General features: G+C 35.4%; 1 protein-coding gene across 1 annotated transcript in view; it reads left to right on the top strand.

Moving 5' to 3' along the window:
* Window positions 1-21,895, top strand: part of LOC148942401 (receptor-type guanylate cyclase Gyc76C-like) — a 398,466-nt gene that overhangs the window by 285,760 nt on the left and 90,811 nt on the right. Inside the window, exon 13 of the mRNA XM_089103313.1 lies at window positions 18,519-18,590. Within this exon, the coding sequence (XP_088959439.1) occupies window positions 18,519-18,590 (72 nt within the window). The remainder of the gene's footprint in view (window positions 1-18,518; window positions 18,591-21,895) is intronic.

Here is a 21,895-nt window from a genome sequence, read left to right as displayed (position 1 = left end):
GTTTCTAAGACAGCTCCTTCGATATGAAGTGCCCTGGTCTAAAGGAAAACAAAAATAATAAATAATACATTCTGCCAACATCGTTCTTTACTTAGGCAGCGCGACTGCGCTGCCCAGGAAATCCCCCTATCGGAAGCCAACCCTACTATAATAACCTTCAAAACACCTAAAACTACTACAGCATTACACACCTGCCCCCTGTCATCCATGTGCCCCCCCCCCTAATTACTCACCAGGAAATTTTTAACCTTTTACCTCCGAAAATAAGCTTATGAATCTAAATTAAACAATATTTTTTTTTATTTGAACAGCGGGACCTGGCATTTCATTGCTAGAATGTGATACTCCAAGGCCATTCAAGCCACTAAGAATTTAAGACATTTCTTGAATCAGCCGTCCTAATTATTTCTACTGGTTTCTTATAAAATTTGGCAACATGGTGACATCCTAAGCTATACGTGACGTCGTCATTTAAGCGTTTTTCTAACGCTTGAATACTCCCAAGGGACACATTTTCTATTGCTAGTATTTTCCAATAGTTGCCAACCTTGCCACACTTTTACTGCTCCATGGCATCTTATGACATCACCTCATCACCCTCCTCCCCCCCCCAGGACATTGTAAGACATTTCTTGTTAAAAATTACACATTCAATCCATTGATTCAAGTTTTCACAGGCCAAGCCTTTCGCGATGCTCCTCAAAACATATCGCACCACCACGGCATTACGCGGCTGCCCCCTGTCATCCACGTTCCACCCTCCTCATCACTCTGTAGGACATTTTCGACCTGTTTCCTCCGAAAATAAGCCTCAAATTATAAGCTCTAAATTAAACACTTTTTTTTTTTTTTTTTTTTTTTTTTAACAGCGAGACTTGGCATCTAATTCCTAGAATGTGATACTCCAAGGGAATTCACGTCACTTAGAATTTAAAACATTGCTTGAACAAGTCCTACTCATTATTTCCACTGTTTTTTAATAAAATTGGCAACATGGTGACATCCCAAGCGACACGTGGCATCATCATCTGAGCGTTTTTCTAGCGCTTGAATTCCCCCAATTGATATATTTTCTATTGCTATTATTTTCCGACAATTCCCAGCCTGTGCCACACTATTACTGCTTCGCAGCACCTTCTGACATCACCTGATACCCCCAGGACATTTTTAGACATTTCTTGTTAAAAATTACGCATTAAATCTATTGATTAAAGTTTTCGCAGGCTAAGCCTATCGTGATACTGCTCAAAACACATCACAGCATCACGGCGATACGTGACTGCCCCCTACTAACCACGTGCCCCCTCGTATAGTCTTGTGTCGTGGTTTATCTTGTCTGTGCTGCCTCACTTGATGTTTCAAAATGTATTTTGGAAGTGTTTCGTTTAAAGACTTGTACACATTTATAAAAACTTGTGACATTGTGATGTGCCCTTGTGATGGAAGTGTTGTGATACTTGTGATATTCTTGTAGTGTTGTGTCATGGTTGACAAATGCGCATTTGAATAAGATTTTCTCATCAAATTACACATTATCTCGTTAGAGATCATTTTTTAGATCCTATTGAGAGCTTTTAATGAAAAAAAAACCTCATCAGAAGCCAACCCTATCATAATAACCTCCAAAACACCTTACAACACCACAGCATTACATACCTGCCCCCTTTCATCCAAGTATCCCCCTCCATCACTCCATAGGACATTTGCAACCTTTTCCCTCCAAAAATCTACTAGGAAAATTTCAGACATTTCTTGTTAAAAATTACACATTCAATCCATTGATTTAAGTTTTCGCAGGCCAAAACTATCACGATTCTCTTCAAAACACATCACATCACCAAAGCATTACGTGGCTGCTCACTAGAAAACGCGTGCTCCCCCCCCCCCCTTCGCCTCTTTTCGGAGAAAATTCAGAACTGAAGTAGAACCTTTTTTCTTCTTCGAAATTTAACATTTTTTCTCTTCTATGGAGAAAATCAGAAGAGAATTTGGACTTTTCTTCTCTTTCTTGAGAAAATTCTAAACTGAAATGTAACTTTTTCTTGTTTGGGGGAAACTCAGAGCAGAAATTGTTTTTTTTTTTAGAAAATGTAGTCTGGAAGTTTTCCGTTTGTAACTTATGACATATGATATTTTATTGTGTTCTGTCGTGCTTTATATTGTATATTATACCTCTCTTGATGTTTCAAATTGGATTTGGAAGTTTTGGTTGAAAAATTACTTAGGGTATTTTTATAGACTATGTATGTTAACCTACACAGACTAGATTAGGTTAAGTTAGGCTAGATTCCACCTCACCTAAACTAACTTAACCTAACCAAGTCTGTGTAGGTTAACTTAAAAGCACTAGTACCAAGATAGTTCCCATATTTGTCCTAAAAAGTTCTTTTTATGTTTTATAATAGCGATATAAACCACGACATTACACTACAAAAATATCTTAAGTCATAGTTTTCAAACGAAAAACTTCCAAAACGTCCTTTGAAAAATCAACTGAGATAGCAAATACAAGATAAATCACGATACAAGACTATAAAAATATCTGAAGTCATACGTTTCAAACGAAAAATTTCCAAATTGTACTTTGAAACATAAATTTAGGTAGCAGCGACAAGATAACGCATTAGACAACACTAGGAAAATAACTTAAGTCGGGCGTTCCAAAGTAAAAACTTCCAAAATGCACTTTGAAACATCAACTGAGGTAGCAGAAACAAAATAAATGACGACACAATACTACAAAGAATATCCCAAGTCATACGTTTCAAACGAAAATCTACCAAAATACACTTTGAAAAATCTACTAGGGTAGCACTGACAAGATAAACCACGACACAACAATGCAAAAATATCATATGTCATACATTTCAAGCGAAAAATTTCCAGAATGCACTTTGAAACATCAACAGAGGTACTACAGACTAAATTATCTAAAAGAAAAAAAAAGAGAAAAAAATGTTTTAAATTGTAATTAGCGTGAATTACCTTGGAGTATGAAATTGTCCTAGGGAGTGATTAGGGGGGCACATGGATGACAGGGGGCCGGTGTGTAATTCTGAGGTGTTGTGAGGAGTTTTGGAGGTAATTATGTTAGAATTGGCTTCTGATGAGGGGATTTTTCATCAAAAGCTCTCAATACAACCTAAGAAATCATCTCTAACGAGATTATGTGTAATCTGATGAGAAAATATTCCACCTTTCTAATATTTACACATATTTTGTTTATATTTCATCCTTTTATAAGCCCTCTCGTGTTTTGTTGGTTTCAATTGCATAATCCTGTCTTAAAAACGCTGCATTTCATTAAAGGCTCTCAGAAATACCTCAAGAGTGCCTACAGCTTTACCTAGGATAACCTTCCCGTCTTCTCTGTAATTGCCTGCTAGGATCCCTTATCTTTCATTTATTTATGCATGTCCTTGTTTATATTTTATCCTTTTACAAGCCTTTTCATATTTTTTTTCAATTTCCATAGTTCTGTCTCAAAAACGCTGTATTTCGATAAAAAATCTCAGAAATACCTCAATAGTGCCTAAAAATTTACCTCTGATAACACCCCCTCCTCTGGAATTGCCTTCTAGGAGCCCTCAGCTTTGTTTAATTAACGCATGTTTTTGCTTATATTTTATCCCGTGTCAGGTTTTTTCTTGTTTTGATTTTATATTTGCATGGTCTTGTCTCAAAAACGCTGTATTTTTGTTAAAATCTCTCAGAAATATCGAAATAGACCCTAAAATTTAGCTCTCGCATCACCCCCCCCCCCACCATTTTCTCAGGAATTGTAGCGATAAAAGATTATAGACTGGACTAGTGTTAATTTTGGTAATAAAGTTTGACCGCGTCAAATGTAATATTTTGCTTTAAGGCAGTGAATTTATACCTTATAAGTTCTCCTATAGCACCACTTATAGTGCTAAGGACTCTGCCATATGTAAAATTATGATTTAAAGCGGTGTACCGATCACGCCAGTTCTTTCGGGGTGATTTTTCTTAAGATACTTAATAGGCTAGGCAAGCTATAAAAATAATGAGAAAAATAAGTTTATGGTCGCACCACAGCAATGGGGAGTGAAGTAAATTTATGACGGCGCCACCCTAAATCTTTGAGAGAAAATAAAATGTGTAACTATATAAATTTAACCTCTTTTCCTTGAATTATCTCGAAATCAATTACCTCTAATGTTATGTAGAAATCAGATTCCTGGGAGAGCCACCTTGGAGGCATGCAAACTAATTATCTGTCGTGCGACTAGATACAGACATATAAAATAAAATAAACACAAGTGGAAAAGCAATAGTTTTATTGAGACTTACATTTAGGTGTACAACAGTGTTTCACTTTAACTGGCAATAATAGTGGCTGAGATAACAATGACCATAATAATGACTGGATTGCAATGGCTGAATGCCGAAGTAATTTTGATTTTCTAATCCCTAAAAAAACACTTTTACAACACTATAAAACATAGTTTTTGTCCTGCGCCCTAAGAGCTGACTCCCAATTGGCCCAAATCATATGGAGGGGGCCTCTATTTTGTAATTATGTTCGCAAACTCACTACATTATGCGAACTATCTATCCAATGATTTGTTTTAAATATTTCGATGATTTCAACATTCACACTCTCTTATAACTTAAATTTCCTGATAAACATTGTACCTAGCATCTTTTTTATTACAAATTATCTTAGCCAAATTCAAACCGAATAGCGTCATTGTTTGACTGAAGCTAAAATGCAATTTCTCTTTTTGCTGATTAAGAACTTTTCTTTTTTTTGAAACTAGATTTAGACTTAATTAGAGGAAGTCTGAATTATCTTTAGAAAGAAGGTACTTTATTTTTTTTTTTTTAAATATATCTCATTTTACTAACGGTACATATTACCCTTCCCATTATTTAATGACGTCCCGTCATTAGGATTTGCTTGCCCTTGGGCTTTTGAAATGTTCGCTATTTATTAACTATTTATTCTATATAATTTTGATTGATATTGTGTTATTTTATATTTTTATTTTGGCTTAATCAGGAGTGCTAAAAAATTGTCTCTACTACTTTTTTTATTTTATTATATATCCCTTTCTAAAGTTGATCTACCGGACTAAGATTATATATGGTTCTAGCCTATCTACTATACTAAGGATTTTTTTTCTACATCTAACACTGATGATTTTTACATTTCCAACAAGTTTGAGGCTATTCTACATTTACTATGAGATTTTTGGAAAATTCACCTTTTACCAGTTTTTTTTGCTGACTATAGGGCACACTGCTACCTATCTACGCTACATTAAATGAATAGTACGACAACGCTACACATAACTCTACCTGAACATCTAACACTACATATAAGAACGATTTAAAACACATGATATTGGGTTTACGACGTTCACTGGTAACATTAGAACACTTTCACTAGGGATGTTTGCTACGTAACATTAATGATAGAATATTGGGATTTTTGAGTTATCGAAGTTATTAAGATGTAACATATGTAAATTCACACCTATTTCATCACCTTCGTGTCTCTTTAGCGTACTCAATCCTTCTGTTGTAAATTATGGTCCTTTACTCTTTTCGTCTTGGCAAAATTTTTAAAGCACTTACAATATAGTTTCCCTATAGAACAGTTCGAGCATGATTGTGTTCACAAGACTAGCTGTCTCTAATTTTCAAATGGGAAATAATACTTCCAACTACAGGAGTGGGAATATGCTATCAGAGTTCATTCTCACCTGCTTTTTGATAGTTTATAGGGTGGCTTATCATTCAGGGGTTGAACACCGGGACCGTGTTCATTTTCTTCTCAGTATATCATTGTTTGGATATTTTAAAGCACATAGAGAATGTAATTCTCATATAAAATCTTTCATTCGTGCACTTAGAGATTATAGTTCTCTTATAAAGTTGTTCGTGCCTGGCTTGCGTCTATTAACCTTTGCGGTGATTCCTTGGTTAATCACAGGAGAATTGAAGTTTGGATTGGGAATGGGTCGACATCAAACTTTAGTGACTCCTTCAACATATTGTCTTTAACTTGCGGGAGGAGTATATTGTCACTAAGGGGATAATCACTTGGGTTAATTATGGTTTCCGTAATTCAATTGTTGGTTTGCAGGTCCATTTTTCAGAAATTTTCTCGTAACATTTATGGTATAACGGAGATATGATCTTTTGACATAGAGGGAATAGGATGGATTCCGAGAGATGGTCGAAAGGGATTCAACGCGTGAATCTGCGTCACATAAATAATTTGTTGGGTTCATCCAATATCATAACTATACAGTCATATGGTATATGGGTCCATAATGATTATCAAGGGTGATATTTATGTACTTATACCTTGTATTGGTCGATGGGGTTCTCGGGACTTATGTGATTATACAGTTCAATAATGCACTGGACACTGAGATTCAAATATAGTGCTACCTGATGCGTAATGTGGTTTATGGTCGAGGAAACAACGATCAAAAGCTAACTGTAATCATCGTAAATGAAGCTAGGACGAAAATTGCCTGGAGTCTATGGTGAGTACTCTTCGTTGGTTGAGGTATGATGAAAATAGATGCTACTAGTTGAATCTGCACTGGACAACTCATTGTAATGATCGATTTCCAATATGTCAATCGACTTCCTGTAATAGAAATAGCGATGCAGAATCACACGTTCATTAAAATCAAGTAGTCTTAGTACATAATAAACAAAAAAATGACATTGTTACTGTAAATAAGGTCTCTTATTATTTTCCTTAGTATACGTTATTACACACACTTTATCTTAATCTTCTTCAACCCTTATTTAATTCTACATTATATTTAAAATAACCATTTAACATAATTTACGCTACAACGTTTAGTTTGAGGTCTTAATTTTCAACATTTTTCATGCCTTCATTGTTCACGCACGTCCGTGCTGTTCAAGAAACGTATGTTGCAGCGTCATAGCCACACGTTTTTACGTACACGACACTACAATGAGGGATCAAGACATAGCAAGGACGAGTGGAGACGTCTATACCCACTCGTTTTCTAGTGTCTTCCCTATTTCTTGGCTTAGACGTTCTCATGGGGTTCCGGGTTTAACTTCTGCATTTCAGCCGTTTCCCCGTGTTCTTCTCTTGGGTTTTGCCTTTTTAGTCTCAGGATTTTTCCGTAATTAAAAGTCAATAGGGTTCTCATGGTCAGGAAAATCGCGAATACGAAACATACGGTCAGTAGTATGTTCCACCAGAAATTGGTTGAGAATAATCCGTATCTATTATCCACATACGTTAATCTCTGGTCCTAGTTTGTAAATAGGGGGATCTGGGAATATAATGCTTCTCTTATTTTTGTAAGCCTTAATGTCCCTTTATTCTTTTCTATTTTGGACCTTATCGAGGTTTTCATGTCCTCGTTTTCTATATTGGGAATAGTGTACGACAGGTTAATTGCCTTGAAGGTGGTTATTTTGGGACTTATTATCTTTGTGCTCGTGCTAATTAACGGCGTTCGAACATTTGACTCTTTAGTTACAAGTCGACATCCTTGTTTTATGGTTATCGTACCCACATTTTGTAAGAGTAATTCTGTTTTTTAACTTGGGTCTATTCTTCCTGTATTTTTATAACAAGACAAAGTTCCAACAGTTTCTCTTGGAACGAAAAATAACCAAAGATCATTTCTAAGGTGTATGAATATTTCTCGCTTAGTACTTCCTATCACGGCTTCTTTCAGTTGGACTTGATACATCTCTTTCTTTCAGATTATTCGAATTAATTATATGCAATGTGACTTTTTAATTAGAATTTGTTTTCGGGAACTGATATATGTTGAACAGAAGGTATCAGACGGTTTTGATTCATGCGAAGCCTTGATATATGTTGAACAAGATTTTTCTACAGCATTTTTATAGTGGTATGATTTTTACTTGTGAGCTAAAAGTTTTTAAATTATTATTCCTTTATGAAGCCTATCTCTTAAAGTCTCTTAATGCTATGCTGATTAAGTATAAATCCATCTATCGGGTTTTTGAACCGTTCTACCCGATTTTGTCGTTATTTTCTCTTAGACTTTTTGTCGTGCTTACTTTTTAGTTTTCTATATTGAAATGAGGTAAAACTTTTGTATTGTTTTTTCAAAAACTCTTGCCCTTTTAATTTTTTTATCTTTTGCGTGCGCAGCTGCTGAAGTCGGTTTTGATTTTCCTATTCCTTTAATTACCCTATGGTCTGATTCGCCGCTGGACTCTTCGGAACTGGTTTCCGACGAATCCACATTAGAACTATTAGAGGTGGCACTTTTTGAGGTATCACCTGGCCTTCCTTCGTAAACTTTTACTGCTCTGGAAGTAGAAGGTTTATTCTCTAAGCTCTCGCTTAGAGTTTTCAACTCGGGAGATTTAAAAGATTCTTGAGAGCTTTGAGAGGAATCAAAAGTTTTGGCGGGGTTCCTCCACTGTTTAAATGCCATGTCTTCGGGGGGATGGTGCATTCTTTGCACTAGTGTTTCCCTCCATTAAGTCCACTGTTTAGACTTGACCTTGGACACAGTTATATCATGATATTGTCCTTGCTTGTCATCCTTGGGAGTTTTATTCTTAGACAATGTGCTTTGACTCTTTTTTTGGGAAATTTATTAAATCCATAGCTTCTCGCAGATTTGTTTTAGTTAAATCTTTGGGAGGAGTTTTCTTTACAGTAATACCCGGGGTTTCTACAGCTCTGTTTAAGTCCTTCTGCAATGACAGGGGTCTCCTTATTGCTATTGCAGGAGAAACCTTATAATATGGAAATATTTTGGAGGGACAAGGGGTCAAAATTCTATCAGGGAAAAATTGGTTTGACGGAGATAAAGTATAACCTAATTCTCCTGCGCTCTCCGATGATGAACTTTTTGAATCTTTTGGTGTTTTTATTCTTACTGGTAATAGGGTTTTTTTCTTGGGAATAACAAGATTTTTCATAGGTAAAAATTCTTCAAAGTTTTCCTCATCGCTCTCATTCTCGAAATAGTCTTGCTTGAAGTTAAAGGGTTTTAGCTCTGACAATCTTGATTTAGGGGGCTCATTTTCTGCATCTGACAAATCAGTAGAGGAGGGACGTAATACCCATCTCTCTGGAAATTATGCTCTTTTTATTCGGCTAACGTGTGCCTTGTACGTTCTTCCACTATCGGGGTTCACCCTTTTAAAAGTATAATCGTTATCGTAGTTTTTGACTATTCTGTACGGTCCAGAATATTTGTTGGAAAGTTTTTGGCCTTCCGTTTTTGCCTCGTTCTTTAGGTAGACACAATCTCTTATCTTGAAATCTATGTTCCCCTTGACTTTGGGTTGGTTTCTTAGTTCTTGGTTTATTTTACATTTTTCCAACTCTTGCCTAACTATCTTATGAGTCGTCCTCGTCCTATTTATGAATTCTTTTTTGTAATCCTCCGAGTTATTGTAATATTGCCGGGACTCAAAAATCTCATCATACGGGATTCTAAAATCACGACCAAAAAGTAAATAAAATGGAATGTCTTTAGTGGTTTCTGAATAAGCAGTATTTATTACGTTAGTTAAATAAGGTAAGAATTGATCCCAATCATTCCTGTTGTCTTTTGTATAAATGCTTAATACATTCGAAAATATTTTATGCCTATTTTCTATTTTACCACTAGCTTGTGGGTTATATGGAGATATCACCAATTTCTCTATATTAAGAAAACTCATTAAGTCTTTTGTTACTTTTGAAAAAAAATTGCTTCCGTTGTCACTTAAAACTTTATTTGGAATGCCAAATTGTAAAAATAATTTCGCCTTACTCGTGGCGTAAGCACCTTGATTTTCTCATTCTTTTGCAAAAGTAAAACCAGAAAAATGATTTATGGCTAAAAAAATGTAAGTATGCCCTCTGTTGGAGACATGTAAGCATCCACTTGTTCCATATAAATCAAATGAGACAATATCAAAGGGGTACCTTGCTACCGGGACTTCTCCCATTGGAGGATTAGGATAAGCTTGGGGTTTTTTTCTTAAGTTACACGCCTCGCATGTACTTACAAATTCCTTAAGTTTTGTTACTGCCGACGGCACGTAAAAATATTGTTTTAATTTATAGAGAGTTTTCGTTATTCCTAAGTGTCCACCTATGTCTGAATGAAAATATTCGAATGCAGGTGTTATTAAGTTTTCGGGTAGTACAGGTAATATTGGGGTTTGGTTTCTCTTTGCCTCGGCAGTCACGATTCTGCATAGTATTCTTCTTCATAATAAAAATTCTGCATAATAAAAATTATCTATTTCTTTTCTAAGAGTTTTGAACTTATCTGGTAACGCATCATCATTCACAAAATAATTAATAAGTGCTAAGCACATTTCGTCCTTTTTTTGCTTTCTTTTTATGTTTTCTAAAGACAGGGGACAATAGTTACCCTTATTTTCCTTTACTGTGTCTTTGTCTTTGTTTTTCTTACATTTATGTTTACTCTTAGCATTGATAGTGTTAACTTCGTTTTCCTCGGCTTCTGACGGAATATTTTCTGGGTATCTACTCATAAAGTCAAAAGCTGCATTTTGTTTACCTTTTAAATATTCAAATTCGTAATATAGATCTTGGATTTTCATAATCCATCTAGCTAGAATTCCCGTGGGGTTTTTAAAAGTGCGCAGGTACTGCAGGCTTTTATGGTCTGATCGTAGAATAAATTCTATTAATTAAATAGTGTCTAAATTTGTCCAAGTGGTGGATTATAGATAATAATTCTAAGTTTGTGGTGGAATAGCTACTTTCGCCTTTTGATAGGGTTCTACTCGAATAGCATATAACTTTTTCTTTTTTTTGTTTAGGCGTTCCCTCTAGATGATTAGGGTTTTCTACCGGGATTATTTGCGAAAGAATAGCGCCAATTCCCTTTGAACTAGCATAGGTTGTGACCACAAATTGTCTGTTTTCGAAATCAGGCAGTGATAATATTGGTTCAGAAGTGAGTGCCATTATTAGATGGTGTATGGAAGTATGAGCTTCCCTGGACCGGGTAACATTTTGGGAGTTCCCTTCAGTTAATTCTGTAAGGTGTTTCGCAATATGGGTGTAATTGTGCACAACTTTCTCAAAATAACCAGTGAGGCCTAAAATTCCTCTTAATTATTTCATAGTTCTTGGGGGTTTGAGGTTTTCAACACATTTTTTTATCAGGGTCTGGAGATATCTCTCCTTGTGTCACCACTACTCCAAAACATTTAATTTTTGGTTGAAATAAATTTACTTTTCAGGCCGGCATTTTAAGTTGCCCTGTCTGAATTTCTCGAACACCTTAGCTAATGTTGCTAAGTGTTGTTTAGCGTTTTCTCCCATGCATATGACATCATCAACAAAATGAATGATATTTTTTAATCCTCTTAATAGATGCAATAATGGTCTACATAGCGCGCTTGAACTTGTTTTAAGTCCAAAAGGTACTCTTAAATATTCGTATGAACCGCATTCAGCCGTAGAAAATGCAGTTTAATGTACATCTTTTTAGGCTATTTTTACTTGGTGGTAGCCTTGGGTAAGGTCCAAAGAAGTAAAAATTTTGTTTTTGCTTGAAATTGAGTCAAGAATTTCATCTATTCTTGGTAAAGGAAATTTATCGCTAACTACTTGTTTGTTAAGGGCTCTATAATCAACTACAAGTCTAAGGTCGCAATTCTTTTTTGGTACCAAGATCACTGGTGCACTATACGGACTTATACTTGGAAGTATAATTTCATTTTTTTCTAATTCATGAATTTTGTTTTTTAACCACTCTTTTTACTTACGGCACACGATATGGTTGTTTCGCTACAGGATCACCAATCGTTAAAATTGAGTGTTCATAAAAAGGTATCAGTCCGATGTCATCTTCAGATGCAGAAAATATATCTTTAAAATTACATAATAATTCGCATAATTTTTTCTTAAGATCTAAGTCCACAATATGATCCATATTAAATTTGTTTAAGAATTGCGATTCAGTTAGAGGGTATTTGTTATTTTAGGTTTTAATGCCGTTAACTAGGTTTCTTTTAGAATTTTCCCATCTATTTAAATTATTTTCCGAGATAACTTGGATTTGAACTAAACACGTCCCCTTTTTTATTGTAATTGTATCATTTTCGTGGTTATTAGTTACCCAAATGAAACTTTCTCCCTTGTCGTAAGCTATAATCTTTTCTTCGCATAGCAGATTTTCAGGAATTTCATTTAATGGAATCGCAAACCATATTTCAGATTTACTATCCACTGGTTCAATCATCTGTGATATTTTAATTCTTTGCATTGTTTTGGGAGGGATCTTTGTTTTCCGTATCGCGAATCCGTAATATTTCTCTTTATTTTCATTGTCATTTAGATTCATAGTGGCGCAATGCTGCACCATTGCGGCATCTTGCGGTGTCACATTGGGTTTTACTATGTTTTTCCATAATTCCGCTATTTTCTTGATTTCGTTTGACCTATAATATCGCATATCTCCTATTTTTATTTTTGCGGATTCAATCCACTTATTATTTAAATTTACTTCATCTCTGCGATGTCTCTCAGAATAATTGAACAAATTTCTGGTTATGCCATGTCCTCCTTGAGACATGAGGTTCAAAAGATTGTGACATTATACTGCTAGATATTTTATTTACTGTTACGTCCTTGTTCGTAACTTCTGTTGCAATTTCTTAAGGTAGAAATTCCTTCCCCCACCTTTGCCGGGTAGACAAGTCTTTTGTTCGCTACGTCTAATAATACTCTATTAGACCTTAAAAAATTTGCGCCGATAATGGCTTCATACGGAAAGTTATTGCATATTATAGAATTTGTCGGAAAAATTCTATTATCCCTTTTTACGTCTAAGCGAATTGAACCTCTTACATCCAATTTATGCCCTGTCACGCTAGTCAAATTGGGATTATTAAAATTTCTTTATCACTTAATATGTGGAGGCAACATATTAAATACGCATGAGTTTATGATGTTCGCAGTAGCACCAGAGTCAATTAAATCCTTAAAGTAAATATTTGCTACACAAAAGTCATTAAACATAGGTAACTTGTTATTACTATCACTACAAGACGGTAGTACTATTGGTTTGGACCTATTAAATATTCTTGGCACCCTCTGGATCCAATTTATTCTTCTGAGGGGCCTGACGCGTTTCCCCGAGGATTTATTTCATGCGTCGGTGCCTGCAATAGATATTCGGATATGTTCGTGGAGTCTCTAGCTGTGCCAGTGCCGGGTGCTGGCGCTGATTACCAATGCCGTCGGCGTGGAAAATTTTCATTTCCCGTCGGCCAATTAACTATTTGCCGTTGGCTTGAAAAATTTGTATTTCCCATCGGCAAATTTTCGGGATCTCTATATACCATTCTCGCATTATTTTGGTTTTGGCTAGTATTTGGGTTTTCAAATCGGTAATTAATTTGTCTATCGGGGGGGAGGATTGTACAAATTTGATTGTTACGCGTTGTAAGCTACTGATTGCCCCAATCTTCCCTGGCTATAGCCTAGTGCGCCACTGGCGCTAAAATTTGTTCTTCCGAACAAATGGTTGCCATAATTTTGCGTACTACCGACAGCAATTCTTGGTGTGCGATTGGGGACATAACGGCACTATTGTTTGACGGGCTGAAAACGTACTGTTTTCTGCCTATAGGGTTCTTGCGTTTTATTTCTTTGTGGCACTGGGGAGTTGTCCCTTGAAAAGAAATTGGGAGATGCCTGATCACCCTTGAAGGTCAGGCTTGCGTTTGATTCGCCTATACTATTTATTTTTTCTTTACTGTGATTAGCCTCCATCGTATCACCTTCGATCAATCACTCTACCTCCTGAACTGCAAGATCCAACGTCTGAATATTTTTGGATACTACCATTCTATATAGTTTTGGGGGTAGCCCTTGCAAAAAGGTATTTAGTATGACTTTTTCATACAGTTCTCCTGGACCTTTTCCGTATTTTGCTTCTACTGTAATCCGTATATTATCAATATATTCTCTTATGTCTTGTGAATGGTCAAAGCATACCATTTCGTGTTTTAATTTATTTGTGGAACTGGTTTCGATAAATCTATCTTTAAATGCCGTTAACAATTTGTCCACCGTATTTATTGGCAAGCTGGCGTCATCACCTATAGTATATTCAATTTGTTTTAGAAAGGTTAAGGCCAAGCCTTTTAATCTTAATAGAAGCATATCGACTAACGTTTCTAGCTCTGTTTTTGTTAATTCTACGAACTGAGCCAATTGGATATTAAATTCGTCGATATCTAATTGTCCATTGTATTGTGGAATAGATTTTATCTATCTCTATATTTTGCCCGACCAACCTTTGCGCCATTAATAGTTCGCTTAATTCTTCTGATATTTTTTTTTGCGTTTGAATTAACTCAAAATAATTTTATTTTTTTCACTTAACCTATTTTTGGGGAGGCTATTATCTCCTATGAGATATTTTAAAGGGTTTTCCTGTAATAGCTTAGCGGTTATAGGCCTAATCACTCTTTTTTGTATGTCTGTATCTCTCCAATAATTAAATTTAAATTACAAAGTTTATAGCCTAATTAGTTCGCCTGTTTTCCTCCAATTTCCGACTGCGCCTTATGTAGCGATAAAAGATTATAGACTGGACTAGGGTTAATTTTGGTAATAAAGATTGACCACGTCAAATTTAATATTATGCTTTAAGGCAGTGAATTTATACTTTATAAGTTCTCCTATAGCGCCACTTATAGCGCTAAGGACTGTGCCATATGTAATATTATGATTTAAAGCGGTGTACCGATCGCGCAAGTTCTTCCGGGGTGATTTTTCTTAAGCTACTTTGTAGGCTAGGCAAGCTATAAAAATAATGAGAAAATGAATTTTATGGTCACGCCACAGTAATGGGCAGTAAATTAAATTTATGACCACGCCACCCTCAATCTTTGAGAGAAAATAAAATGTGTTACTATATAAATTTAACCTCTTTTCCTTGAATTATCTCGAAATCAATTACCTCTAATGTTATGTAGAAATCAGATTCCTGGGAGCGCCACCTTGGCGGCGTGCGAACTAATTATCTGTCGTGCGACTAGATACAGACATATAAAATGAAATAAACACAAGAGGAAAAGCAATAGTTTTATTGAGACTTACATTTAGGTGTACATCAGTGTTTCACTTTAACTGATAATAATAGTGACTGAGATAACAATGACCATAATAATGACTGGATTGCAATGCCTGAATGCCGAAATGATTGTGATTATAATAATGAGAGCGTGAAAAACAATTTTCATCGGTATATATCCTATGTCCTGATCATTTGCCGTGACAGCTACCCCACAATTGGTCCAAGTACTGTGGAGGGGGCCGCTATTATGTAATTATGTTCGCAAACTCACTATTTTATGCGAACTATCTATCCAATTATTTGTTTTAAATATTTCGATGATTTAAACGTTCACACTGCTCTTAATTTAAACTTCCTGAGAAAACATTGTATGTAGCATTTTTTTCATTACCAAATATCTTAGCGAAATTCAAAACCGTGTCCCGGGGTTAGTGCCGAGGTTTGGCTGAAACTAAAAGGCAGTTTTTTTTTGCTGATTAAGAATTTAGACTCTAGGAAACGGGGATTTAAACTTAATTAGGGGAAATCGGAATTATCTTTAGAAGGAAAGAATCTTTTTATTTTAAATATGTCACATGTTACTCACGGTACAGATTTGCATTATTGAACTTCCCCCATTTCTCTTTAATTTACGCATGTTTTTGCATATATTTTATCCTTTTATAAGCCTTTTTACGTTTGTGTTTGCTTTGTTTGTGTTTTGATAATGCTGTATATTTGTTTTTTATCAATTTGTTTTGTATGTACAAAAGCCTGTTTCTTTTGATATTCCTTGTTTAGGATAAAGCTCCAATAGATAATCATTTACGAAATGAAAAATTTAGAACCATAACTACATAGCACCTACAGTCTAGTTCCTGCTAGAAAATTGATAACATTATTGTGCTTATGTTCGCTGATGCAGAAAGGGCTGGAAATTATTTAATCATTTGGAACATGGCGATTCATATTACCGTGTAATTGGCTATTTCCTAGAATGCATTCCTCGGAATAGAATATTGGAAATGATGTCATGGACTAGTTGATTAAGGCGTTAATCTATTGGTTGGAAATTGGCCTTTCGAGTTCTAACGGGGACAAAATTATTAGAATATAAGGATCCTTCGAGAAAAAATACAATGAAACAAACAATAAAGTCTCAACAAGTATTAAGTAACAACCCACGTGTGTGTTCTCCTCACTTAATAACGGGGGATTTCCCCATGGACTCAGAAGAGACGTATCATGCCTCATCCATAAACATTCCTCATTACGTAAGAAATAAAAACACCTTGAAAGAAAAAAATGTCTTGAGATGTCTTGAAACATCTTGAAGAGAAATGTCTTGACATGTCACAAAAAATGTCTTAATAAAATCCCTCAGCTTGGTGCTGCCATTACCTAAGATCCCACGTGTGCGTCATCATTACGTAACATGCACGCTGTCATTACATAGCACCCACGTGTTCGCTGTCATTACGTAGCACCCCAAGTGTGCGCCATGATTAAGTCATAACCGATAAATCCATTAAGTCACACATTGTTCCCAACTCCAATTACGTTGGTTAAAATTCCCTTTGATGTAACACCTGTTGAGTCACTCATGATTACGCCATCCTCTATTACATAGCAACTGAAAGTAAACACCCCAATTACGTAACACGCAACTGCTGGCTCCCACGGAAACAGGGCATGTCACGGGGACCCTGGGGCGTGCCATGTTATGTAACGTCGTTTAAAACAGGGATGCCTTTAAAATCTAGGGGCGTGTCAAGTAACGTAACACCATTTAGAACAGGGCACCATTTGAAATTTGGGGGCGTGTCATGTGACGTAACACCATTTAAAACAGGGATCGCTTGTATTATAGTCACGCACGGAAACAGGAAACAGGGTATGTCATGGGAATCCTAAGGCGTTGCATGTGACGTAACATGGTTTAAAACAGGGATGCCTTTAAAATCCAGGGGCGTGTCATGTGATGTAACACCATTTAAAAAAAGGACACCTTTTAAAATCCAGGGGGGTGTCATGTGACGTAACACCTGTATCTCGAAGAAATTTTTAAAAAAAGGTGTCCGGATCGGGATTTGAAGGAGGTGGGCCCGCTTGATCCTGGAACCCTGTCACCACTATTATCATTCGTTTATATCAATTTTAAATTTATTTATATTCATTTATCATTTAGTTTGTTTTTGTCGTATATTAATTATCATTTATTAATCTGTATGCATTTATCTTTACTTTCAATATGGCACTTTTTTTTTATCTGCAACTTTCAATTCAAAGCCTTATTTCTACCCAATAATCAAATTCTATCATCTTTGCTACCCACTCACTATCCTACTTAATCCGTCCCCTTCCGTTTGAATGATTTTACAATTTCATTCAGTTCTTTTCCACTAATTGGTTCAAGTTGTCTTTCAGCTTGCTTCACAAATGTTCTTCTTCTTTACCAAATTCTAGAATCAAATAAAAATTTAATGTTCAGCATATTATCTGACTCAGGAATTAGGAACTTCCTGGGAGACTGTAAAGTAGGAGGCTTTGAATAGATTAATATTGAGGAGGAGGCTGCGTAGCTATGCTGGCCTCATGTGGCTTGGCGCTGTGGTGAGTTGTTAGTAGCCTAGTAGTGGCAGTATATTATCAGATTTGATATGGGATATGGGAAGAGGTAACTTATGAGAAATTGGAATATTGAAGAAGGGGTTAAAGTGTGAGTACCTTCGAGTAAGCTGGAGTAGAGGCATGGCGTATGCAGGGTTGTTGGCCTCAGGCGGCTTGGTGCTCCGGTGAGTTGTTAGTGGTAGTGGCAGTATGTTATCCGATTATATACAAAAGAAATTTAAATCATTTAAAATCATTAAATAGAAAAAAATTCTGCCTTTTACTCTAGTAAAGTTTAAAGCATTTGTATATTTAAGTTTTTAAAATCAGAATTTTTCTACTAGCAAAAATTTTAAGCATTTTCAATTTGTTGTCAATTGACGATGGCCATATAATTTTTATACCTCCTAAAAGCTATATTAATATTATAGTTCATATGAAAGGTTTTCTGGAGTTTATTTAACATGTATATTTTTTGGAAACAATGTTTAAATACAAACATAGTCTGTAATATAATAGAGACTGCGTTAAAAGTACTGGGTTTTTATTTTTTATTTCACTTTTTTCCTATAAATTTTTTCTCGGTTACAATATATAAACTAAAAATCGTAGAAAGTCGGAAGAGGATAGATTTGATGTATTTGTAAGTTTTTTGTTGACACAGCACCAAAATTTCTCTAGAAATGAGCATACTACTATTTTTGGAGCGAAAAAATGGTAGGTTACGACTTAAATAATAATTTTGTTAGGGCTTTTATTACGAAGGATCTGGTCCCTTGTGCCCTTTGTGTTTCAACCTCATAGTGTATTAAATTGGTCTTTTACTTATTTGGTTTTGTATTTTAGGACATTCTAGAAAACGACGATTTTCATTTAGACAAGATGTTCGTTGCGTCATTGGTTGACGATCTTATCAGGGTAAGTTTTCTGATATATTGCCTAATGTTTCTCAACCCTAATTTCACTTATTTTAAATATAACACACGAACGGCAAATTAATATGAATATTGAAGAATATTTATCTTCTTTTTTTAAGTCAGAAGAGATACATAAGCTTCTAAAAAAAACTCTAAAAACTATCTTATTTGCCTGTTTCTGGAGCACTACGGTAACGCTAGTATCGTCAAAATCAACGGAAAAACCGGAACATTCTTATATATATATATATATATATATATATATATATATATATATATATATATATATATATATATATATATATATATATATATATATATATATATATATATATATATATATATATATATATATATATATATATATATATATATATATTGTTTAAAAAATTATTTATTGTTTAAAAAAAATAGAGTTGTGAGAAAGTCAAACTTTAGCGTAAAGAGCAAGGTGTTGAGGAGGGGATAGCCCCTTTCGTATACGGAATAATTTCTGTTCGTTTCAAGTTTTAAAGTCGCTCCTTACTTTCAGTTAAAAAAACTTGTGTTTTTTTATTTAATTTTTGAACGTTTTGAATAAATGCAGGTTTTGATCTTGGCTCACAGTACATGAATAATTAAAACAAAATTTTCATATTAATCTACTTTTATCGAAACTTGTTAATTTTATTTACGAACGTTTTTATTAGTAATAAATATACGTAACTTACGAAGTAACTTACGTAACGAACTTCTATTTTCATATATTTTTAATACGAATATTAAGGGGTTCGCCCCCTAGTCAATACCTTGCTCTTTAAGCGAAAGTTCGAATTTTGTTCCAATTCTTTAAAAATGACCGCTTAATCACAAAGGCCGTTAATTAGAATAAATAGCTCTTATGAAAGTACTAAAAAATCTCTGGCTTAAAGAGTGAGGTATTGACTAGGGGGTGAACCCAATCATATATGTAATATTTTCTGTTCGTTTAAAGTTTTGATGTTGCTGCTGTTGCAGTTGAAAAACTTGTTTTTTTTATATTTAATTTCTGATCTTTTTTTAAATAATGCTGGGAAGTCCGGCGTCCCCTTCATATTAATGTCCCTTCCCCCAAGAAAACTTCCTTCGTGGAAAGATCCTCCTACATAACCCCCGACCCCAGGCACGTACGCAGGATTTTTTTCGGGGGGGGGGGCCAATTTGTTTCGGGGGGGCCAAATCCTTCAAACCCATTATTCTGTGAGAAAAATCTGAAAATTATTGGAAAATGAAAAAAATCAAGATATTTGGGGGGGCCCGGAGGCCCACGCCCCCTGCGTACGTCCCTGACCAACCCCCCCCCCCCCTACCAGGAAAAATCTTCCTTGAAAACGTCTGTACTGTATACTTCCCAATAACCAATACTATATGTTAGCATTGGGTAAAGTTCATAACTTTCAGCCCTCCTCCCGGAAACTTCGGTGGATAAAGTCATCCTAAAAGACATACTTATAATATTTTCGAACATGCTGAACAAAATGACTATCTCAAAATGTTGATCAGGTGACTTTGGGAAAACAATGAGCGTGGGAGGGGGCCTAGTTGCACTCCATTTTTTTTCTTCACTTAAAAAGGGCAGTAGAACTTTTAATTTGCATTCCAATGAGCCCTCCCACGATATTCTAGGACCACTGGATCGATACGATCTCACCTGGAAAAAAAAGAAACAAATAAACACGCACTCATGATTTTTCTTCTCGCAAAGAATACAAAACGTTACATTTTTTCCTATAGGATCTTGGAACCTTTACAGTAAGATTTTCTGATATGTCGAGTCTGATGGTGAGATTTTCATTAAGATTTTACGACTTTTAGGGGGCGTTTCTTTTTTTTAGAAAATCAGCCAAATTTTCTCAGGCGCGTAACTTTTAATGAGTAGGATTAAACTTGATGAAGCTTATATATTTAAAATCAGCATGAAAATTCAATTCTTTTTATGTATCTATTTGTATCAAAATACCGTTTTCTAGAGTTTCGGTTACCATTGAGCCGGGTCCAAATAACCAATACTATATTTTAACATTGGGTAAAGTTCATAACTTTCAGCCCTCCTCCTGGGGGCTTCGAGGGATTAAGTCATCCTAAAAGACATAGTTATAATATTTTCGACCATGTTGAACAAAATGGCTACCTCAAAATTTTGATCGGGTGACTTTGGGAAAAAAATGAGCGTGGGAGGGGGGCTAGTTGCCCTTCTTTTTTTTGGTCACTTAAAAAGGGCACTAGAACTTTTAATTTCCGTTCCAATGAGCCCTCCCACAATGTTCTAGGACCACTGGGTCGATACGATCACCCCTGGGGAAAAAAACAAAACAAAAAAAATAAACACGCATCCGTGATCTTTCTTCTGGCAAAAAATGCAAAATTCCACATTTTTGTAGATAAGAGCTTGAAACCACTACAGTAGGGTTCTCTGATACGCTAAATATGATGGTGTGATTTTCATTAAGGTTCTATAACTTTTAAAGGGTCTTTTCTCCTTTTTTCGAAAATCAGCCAAATTTTCTCAGGCGCGTAACTTTTGATGGGTAAGATTAAACTTGATGAAACTTATATATTTGATTTCAGAATTAAAATCTGATTCTTTTGATGTATCTATTGGTATCAAAACTCCGTTTTTTAAGAGTTTCGGTTACCATTGAGCCGGGTCGCTCCTTACTTACAGTTCGTTACCACGAACTGTTTGATTGTATTCATCGTTTTAGTTTTTGGTTTTTTTCTTTGATTTTTTGGTTCTTTTCACATTGACTTTCCGCATTTTTTTTTTTTCGACACTTTCCTCGGATACATTGTTTTGTTTCGCGTTGAAGAAGAGAGGCGTTTGTCCTCTCGAAATATTCGTTTTGTTGTGTTTTTTCACTATTTTCATTTGGCCTATAAAAACTCCATTTTTGATCGTTTTCTTTCTTTATGTGATGTCAGGCCAATGTGGTTTAAGAAATTATCTACAACGCCTTCCCCGGCCCTGGGGGGGGGGCGGTGTTGATACAGGAGTTTTTCTTATCTGATCTTTGAACTATTTTTTAAGAAATGACCATACCTAAAGGTGTTTTTGTCATATGATCTTTCAGCTATTTTTAACAAAATGGCTACCTCAAATTTTTTATCAGATGTATTTGGGATTAAAGGGCTTGGGGGGCCAGTTGCCCTCTGATCACTTTTGACCCTTAAAAAGGGCACTAGTACTGTTGATTTCCAATCGAATGAGCCCCCTTTGAAGTTTATATGACCACCCATTCTATATGAATTGCCTCTGAGAAAAAAAACAAATTGAGTGTGGGGGGAGGC

Source organism: Artemia sp. Qi Xiang Cuo, chromosome 17 (assembly GCF_049724085.1).
Source record: "Artemia sp. Qi Xiang Cuo chromosome 17, ASM4972408v1, whole genome shotgun sequence".
NCBI lineage: Eukaryota > Metazoa > Arthropoda > Branchiopoda > Anostraca > Artemiidae > Artemia > Artemia sp. Qi Xiang Cuo.
Note: the sequence above shows the minus strand (reverse complement) of the source record. Positions and strands in the feature narration are given on the sequence as shown.